The 7,459-nt window shown below is 46.1% G+C and overlaps 2 protein-coding genes across 3 annotated transcripts; one reads left to right on the forward strand and one right to left on the reverse strand.

Annotated features, from left to right (window-relative positions):
• Positions 1 to 196: 196 nt before the first annotated feature.
• Positions 197 to 1,956, forward strand: LOC143000653 (trypsin-3-like). Of its 2 annotated transcripts, none has more exons than XM_076150047.1 (5): positions 197 to 236; positions 356 to 506; positions 955 to 1,212; positions 1,420 to 1,552; positions 1,726 to 1,956. In XM_076150047.1, the coding sequence occupies exons 1-5, from the start codon at positions 197 to 199 to the stop codon at positions 1,873 to 1,875; spliced, it is 732 nt and encodes a 243-aa protein (XP_076006162.1). In that variant the 3' UTR covers positions 1,876 to 1,956. The 2 variants fall into 2 exon arrangements, with proteins under 2 accessions (XP_076006162.1, XP_076006161.1); XM_076150046.1 differs by having other exon boundaries at positions 955 to 1,194; positions 1,387 to 1,552.
• A 128-nt stretch (positions 1,957 to 2,084) lies between these two features.
• On the reverse strand, positions 2,085 to 4,560 carry LOC143000654 (small ribosomal subunit protein eS19-like). Its single transcript, XM_076150048.1, is given in 7 exon segments — positions 2,085 to 2,382; positions 2,641 to 2,695; positions 2,782 to 2,929; positions 2,932 to 2,964; positions 3,308 to 3,408; positions 4,188 to 4,287; positions 4,466 to 4,560. Coding segments are annotated over 6 exon segments (456 nt in total). The 5' UTR covers positions 4,259 to 4,287; positions 4,466 to 4,560; the 3' UTR covers positions 2,085 to 2,334.
• Positions 4,561 to 7,459: the final 2,899 nt, after the last annotated feature.

A 7,459-nucleotide genomic window follows, 5' to 3' on the forward strand; every position in this document is an offset into this window, starting at 1 on the left:
ATGGCCTGGGAGTTTTATCCACATAGTTTCCATTTCACTCAAGGTCTTGCTCTCACCAGCAGCCATATGGCTTTTTCCCAGAGCACAATTCTACCCTTTCCCTTCCTGACCTTGAGAAAATCGGAAAAGTAGAGTGCAGTACTGAGTATATAAAGGGCTGCAGGGTGAGTGGTCAAGGATTGAAGCGTGACCAATCATGAAGTCCCTGGCTTTCCTGCTTCTGCTGGGTGCAGCGTGTAAGAAACCATATTTATTCACTATTTTATAAATAATTCATGACTCAGCTGTTGTTTTTCTGTCGGTTTTTGTTTGTGACTGTTATGCATTTCTCACGGCATGTCCTATACTGTTTCAGTTGCTGCTGCTGAGGACAAGATTGTGGGAGGCTATGAGTGTCCCAGCCACTCTGTCCCATACCAGGTGTCACTGAACGCAGGCTACCATTTCTGTGGTGGATCCCTCATCTCCAGCCAGTGGGTGGTGTCTGCCGCTCACTGCTACAAGTCGTAAGTCCAGGAAATCCCACTTTGCATTGCTACTTCGGTCAAAACCTTGAAAAAAACAACCAACCATGTTCTGCACCTTGCGAGCATGTTTGAGGGATTTGACCTGTGAAGGCGAGTTTATGACATGATACTGTTTACAATACTAATCTGAGTACTCATGAATACAAAGTAAGCTAAGTTTCAACATAGCCAGTGTTAACTCTCGTCATCTTTAACAATGGCATGAGGCCTTAGTTAGTGGTTATCTTTGTGTCCTCACAGTTGGTCTTCTGGTGGTGGAGGGCCAAAGACTGTATTAATATTTTGTCAGCTCATGTGTCTTTAAGATGGGTGGGTGGATTGGGGGTGTTGAGGTGGTTCGCCCAAAATTAGGGCTGAGTAGTGAGTACATTGATTCCTTAGAGAGCAGCCATTAAATCAACTTAAATCAATTTCATACCGGCTCCAGTCGTATCCAGGTCCGTCTCGGCGAGCACAACATTGCAGAGAACGAGGGCACGGAGCAGTGGATCGACTCCGCCAAGCTCATCAAGCACCCACAGTACAACAGCTACAACCTGGACAATGACATCATGCTGATCAAGCTGAGCCGCCCTGCATCCCTCAGCAGCTCTGTCCAGACTGTGGCCCTGCCCTCCCGCTGCCCCGTTGCTGATGAGAACTGCTTGGTGTCAGGGTGGGGCAACATGTCCGCCAACGGCAGTAAGTTGAGTCTGAATGGAGGAGAGGGCGGAAAAAGTTTGCAAGGGTAGACTCAAGTTTCTTGGCTTCTACGAGTTAAATACCCTTTTATTTTAGTCCTGCATTTCAGCATAATCATGGTCATTCAATAATTCCCATGTAACAGCATTTCAAGTAAAATTTGTTTTTTGGCTAAGAGAGATTTTCCTGCTCTTTCCTCCTCTGCAGACAGCTTCCCCAACAGGCTGCAGTGCCTGAGGCAGCCCATCATCGATGACCGAATCTGCAGGAACGCCTACCCCCACATCTTCACAGAGAACATGGTTTGCTCCGGATTCATGCACGGAGGAGCCAGCAGCTGCCAAGTGAGTCAACTACAGAGAACACCACACAAAACACTCTCTGCTTTGCTGTAAAAAGTACACAACTACAGGAAATACATTTTATTTTGAAAATCCTTGCTTGAAGTATGTATGTTTTTATCCAAATCAACACCAATAAAATCCCTCCACCTGTGTGTGTGTGTGTGTGTTTACAGGGCGACTCTGGCGGCCCTCTGGTGTGTAACGGCCAGCTGCAGGGAGTGGTGTCCTGGGGCTACGACTGTGCCATGAAGGGACACCCCAGCGTCTACGCCCGTGTGTGTCGCTACAACAGCTGGATCAGCGACGTCATGCGCAACAACTGAAAACACATGTGCAAGACATTATGCCACCACATTCAGATAATCAGCTGTTTATTCAGTGAATCTCTCATATGCATTTCATAAATGACACATGTGCAACATTTTATAGGGAGAATTAGATAAGCTGAATAAAACTAAATGTCATGGTGCAAAATGTATTTGGAGTTTTTCTATATTTTGATCCATATGTGGTAAAACAACCTTATGATGCTCTTTATTGGTAACGCCACCTTGTTTGTTCTTTGTCTAGAGACCAATTCGGTTTTGTTTATCATGAGGCCGCAGCATTTTTTGAGACAGTTTGTAGCTTTAGCCTGCATTTGTATTGAGTGCTGAGCATGCATCTTTACCGAAAGGTCTTCAGCGTCGGCTTACACAGCAGCAACAGGCTGGATTGTTGAGTAAATAAGCAGTCAGGCATACAACTGCATTTGTCTTGTCTGGATTCTTTGCATACGTTCCTCAAATGGCGCTTTGTAAACTCCTCTGCTTCTTGTTTGCTGAGGCAACCTGAAGGCACAGAGGAGAGAGAACATTCATATAAGTGCAATGAAAATACTAATGTTAAAGAAGTCGGGCTGTATAGAACTGTTTCATTAAATCAGAACCAGTGGATTTATGCTGATACACTTCTACAACTTTAAGAAGTGCAAGTATAGTTTCTGATATATATTTCTGATGGGCACCGGCCAGCCAATCAAAATCAAGTATAACCTAACAACACAAGCGTATGTAGCTACTGGTGTTTGTACAGGAACAGCAACCCACCTGACCAGCAATCCTGTCCAGATCCCTCTGGCCCTGAGGGGTGAGTCTCCGTCCACTGTAAGCACATAGCGGTGAGACAAAATTGATCACAGGTTCAAATCACCACAACATGGTGCCAAACAGTGTCTGTCCCTCTCGTACCCATTGGGATCCTTCTCCACCATCTTAAGGGCCTCCAGAGCTTGAAGGACCTTTCGCGCCACATTCCTAGAGCCCACGCTGAAGTGGGCGGGGCATACGCCATTCCTCTGATGGCCTCCGTAGATCTTGATCATGGAGCCCACGCCCACCCTCCACGCAGGTACAGGTGACGGGCCGTGGACGCTGGGACACACAACACAGAACATATACGGCACATGTGGCAATACGTCCTTGTTTTGTCTTGTTCACCCAGCAGACATGAAAACAAACATTCCAGCTTATCAAATGCGTGTTAGTTTCCCTGTAGCTTCTCACACTATTGTGGGTTGACATGCCTGAGTCGATAACACACACCAGCTATCTACCTTATATATTATGTCAATATAGGAAATCATCGGGTTGACGGTGTGATGCTCATCTCATTGGGATCTTTGCAACCTTATATTGGCAGAAGAAATGATAAACTGTTTGATAAGGTGATGATGACATGATGTGTAGGGAAGCAAACACCTCCAGTCTCTCCCACCTGCTCTGGTGTAAAACCAGTTGTCATCACAGGGTGCCAGCTCCTTGTGCCTGGCAAGCTTCACTGTGTCGACCCACTCTGGCACTTTCAGTTTGCCAGACCTGTGAAAAAAAAAAAGGAATTAACAGTTGATGATGTGATGAATCAAGTGCCTGGATCACTTCTGCAAACAAGACACTGCATCGGCAAACTGATGAATTTAACACCTTATTTAAATGAGGCCATCTTATGTATGCATTTGATTAAAGACTGTTGCAATGTGTGACTGCGCAGCACAAGGATCCAACGCCTGCCGGAAAGAAATTGATTAAATTACAACTTCTCTTATGTTTGGGTTATTGAAATTATCCATCCATTTTCCAACAACTGTCTGGTCCAGGTCGCACTAAGCAAATTAGACCTGATGTCCCTCATTTTGGCCATGTTCTCCAGCTCCTCCTCGAAGATACTCCAAGGCTGGATGGGATTCAGTGTTCTGGGTCTGGACCAGCCTCGAACAGCTGGTCCCTTTCAATGCAAAGGAGCAGCACATCTAGTGTCTGAACTCCTCACCCTGCACCTGGATTGTTAATAATATTTTCTTTTAATCTAGAGCACTACATTCGGTTTTTGCTGTGAAATTTTGTGGCGTATCCCTTCTCTGTTGTGTCGCTCAAATACTTTGCTCCTAATAATCTTCTTTGACCACTTAAACTCTAAAGACCATATTAACAACTTCAAACAAATAAACCATCAAAGCGACCCGGTCCCTGAACGCATCAAGGTGAGCGGGAAATCAGCGTTAATCCCTCCTCCTTGTCTCCCAGCCAGGTGCAGCAGAGAGAGAGAGAGAGAGAGAGAGAGACGAGCTTCCACCCGAGCTTCCACCGGGCAAACGTACTTTTTGAGGAAGGCTGACAGAGCTCTGACGAACCCCTGCTGGTTGACATCTTTCACCGTCACGCTAGGCATCTCCACCGCCAAGAGGACACGCAGGTGAGCTGGAGAACCACACGACATTTGAATGTTTCTGAATGATTTAGTGACAAAAATGAAACGAACGAACTGTGGCCGTTTTTTTTGTGTGTGTGCTAATGTTAGCTAGTCAGACTAAACAACTAGCAGTGAAAGCTAGTTGAACTCCTCATTTATGTAGGTTTATATAGATAAATATCTTACATTTTTCGGGCTCTGCAAAGTCGGCGGAGCGGTGTGGAGTGTTGAGTGCCACTTTGGGTGATGGTAATGCGGCGAGGCAGCAGAGAGATGCTGGCGGGGGGAAGGGGAGGGACGGAGGCTGCCTAAGGAGGATGCTAACGTAGCCCGGTTTAAACTCCGCGTTTGCGTAAAGTTTTCTTCTTCAACCTTTGTAATAAACCTAGATAAATCCCAAACAAACAATTTAGTTTCGGTAAGAGTTTGAGTCAATTTGCAGTTTATTTAAAAAAAGCGCTGTTTCATTGTAATGTCATTGCTGGGTGTGATTCTAGGTGGCGTCCAGCAGAGGGCAGAGTTGCGGTAGGTTTTACTGTAGTTGGGGTGGCCTTTTCTTTTCTTTTTATTTATTTAAATAATAAGTGTGGTGCAGTCAGCAGAAGAGGAGAAGGCACCTTTGTGAGGAAGATAGCAGCACTTGAGGGCTGCTATCCCCTCCACTGTCTACTTAGTAGTCACGCAGCATCGCTACCTGTCTGCAGATAGTCAACATGCCTTTTTAGCAGGGAAAGAACGGAGGTCAAGCTCAAGTAAGTCTGAGACGTTTCATACACCGAATCAAAGGAGTTTATCCCCATTTAAAATTCACAGAATAAACTGAGGATTTTTTCTTTACAATCCAAGACCACTACTTAATTCTTCCTTCATTGGCAGCTGTTTGCCGCAGTGCCATGAGTAATACGTTGCCTTTTGTTTGCGTTTATGCCTCTTTATGAAGCCAAGGTGAATGCTGTCCTTGGACAACAACGCAGCTCACTGGGTTGCTGAGGATAGTAGACATTTTTTCATGGGATTTTTTTTCTCTAAAACGTTACTAGTGAAAGCTTCCGAGCAGGTATTCTCACTCCAGCTGCCCACAAGGACTCCTTCCTCCTTCCTTTTCTTTACATCAGCTTAGCCTCAATTTCAACAAATACAATAAGGCCTAATAAAGGTAACAATATTCTAAAGCTTTACACTAACCACATTCTATTCAGCGATCCCAAGGCTGCGTTATGTTAATGGGGTGACGGTAAAGTGACTCTAGTTAAACTCCCAGTTAAGAGCATCTTTTCTAATGATTCCTGCAACTCACACACCGCAAACTGATATTGAGCAACATTTACTGTACCAACATTAAAAGGTACCGACACCCACCAAGAGGACATTGAACCATTTTCACCCAAAACATCACTTTCCTCATTTTTAAATAACAATTAAACAGATTCAGCTTCCATTTGTACTTTTAAATCATTTGCCATTACGTTATTTCCAGCGGCGGTGCTCGTATCAGTTTGAGGAACGCTACATTAGTACTGTGCGACTGGCGCCTCATTATAGTGCAGCTAATGCAGTTATAACAGATGGGATTAATCGGTTAATGGACAGGACTTCTGTTAGCACACGATGGAGGAAGCCAGGGGGCAGAAACCGCATCGGCCTGCTATCATCAGCTTGTTTTGGGGACATTTATAGCCTTTACAGCTGTAATTGTAATTGTGTCTTACAATTATTAACGGTAAATTTACTAACTATGTAATCTGACATTTGAAAGCAGCCCTTGTGTCGTCGTCCATCAGTGACCTCTAAAATGGCCATTTGTTTGAATTTGAGCATGACTTGTTTGTGTGTGTTTCCACTGTTAAAGACCAGTGCCCTGGCCAGTGTGTGTGTGTGTGCACCGTGGCTTCTTGTCCCTTTAAATGCTGGTATCGGTTGCTGTTACGCTTTACCGTTGGCGCGGCGAGCAAACGTTCAGGTTTGCGTGGCTGTTCTCTCTTGTACTCGTGCAGGCTTTTACGTGTCCACGAGGGGGCAACGTGACATCTACTAATCAACAATGTACAGAAAGATTTTCGTGTTTGTAATGTTGGACCTCCTCCTCCTCAATCTGCTTCATCTTGCCGTGTCTTAGTTTTCCCTGCTTTCGTCTCTGCTTCAATCCCTGAAGTTGTGTAATTCCACCGATCTGATTGTTTTGACGCAGTGGCCCGGACGACGCAGCAGCCACATCCGACCCTCTGCACAGGGCTGCAGCGCCGTGTGTGTGTGAGGCTTTGGTAGCTCTAATAAGCTGTGTTCTCCAGGATCGGTGCATATAGAACATGACATGATAGTTAGGCGGCTGGTTTGTTACTGTAGTTTGACACTTTTGCCTTAAAGTCGAGTGTTTCATTCCCACTGTTCAGACTCCAACCTCACATGCAGCTTAACTAGTGTGTGAAACAGTGTGTGTCTGAAGCAAAAGTAGATGAATGTGTGTTTACAAATCTGCAGACATGTTCACACGCACACACACACACACACGCATAGAGCAGCCCTGTTCTCTCTGTGTCAGCCCGTCTTAGCTTCTTCCCCTCCCCCCCTCAACATCTCTCTCCCCTTTTTTGTCCCCCTCGCCCTCTCCGTTTCCCTCCCACTCGCTCGCTCCTGCCTGCTCACACTATTTCAAGCCTCTGTCTCGGAGAGAGAGAGAGCGAGAGAGAGACAGGCAGAGACATGGATGCACGGAGAGACGGGGAGGGAGGGGAGGGGAGGAGAAAGCAGACAGGATTTAAGTTCAAGTGCACGTGCAGAAAATAGGTTGAATAAAGGAGAGCGAGCAGAAAGGAAACCAGGAAAAGGAACGGCAAGGGCGGCAGACAAAGCACACACCCCCCCCCCCCCCCCTCTCACCCTCTCTCTCTCGCTCTCTCTCCGGGCAAAAAAAAAACTAAAGCACAAAAATCAAATACCGGGAGAGTGTACGAAAAAAAGATGTATTCCTGTTCCTGCTCCCTCCCCTTTCCTCTCCCCACCGACACACTCCTCCTCTATCCCTCCCTCCCTCTCGGCTGTTTCTCCATGAACCCCCCAGTGTCTCTCTCTCTCTCTCTCTCTCCCTCTCTCTCCGGCTCGCCGTTCTTTCCCCTCCCACCTCTTCACACACACCCCGACTCCTTCTTCCCCTCATGCTCTCTTACTATCCACTTTCTCTGG

The sequence above is a fragment of the Genypterus blacodes genome, unplaced genomic scaffold, assembly GCF_046128005.1.
Source record: "Genypterus blacodes isolate CSIRO-AG114 ecotype Tasmania unplaced genomic scaffold, CSIRO-AGI_Gbla_v1 ptg000048l_1, whole genome shotgun sequence".
NCBI lineage: Eukaryota > Metazoa > Chordata > Actinopteri > Ophidiiformes > Ophidiidae > Genypterus > Genypterus blacodes.

Excerpts from the sequence above, each read along its gene's own strand:
- LOC143000653 (XM_076150046.1), top strand. The coding sequence starts at position 197 with ATGAAGTCCCTGGCTTTCCTGCTTCTGCTGGGTGCAGCGT. Across the intron at positions 507-954 it reads GCCGCTCACTGCTACAAGTC|TCGTATCCAGGTCCGTCTCG; the intron begins GTAAGTCCAGGA and ends TACCGGCTCCAG. Across the intron at positions 1,553-1,725 it reads GAGGAGCCAGCAGCTGCCAA|GGCGACTCTGGCGGCCCTCT; the intron begins GTGAGTCAACTA and ends GTGTGTTTACAG.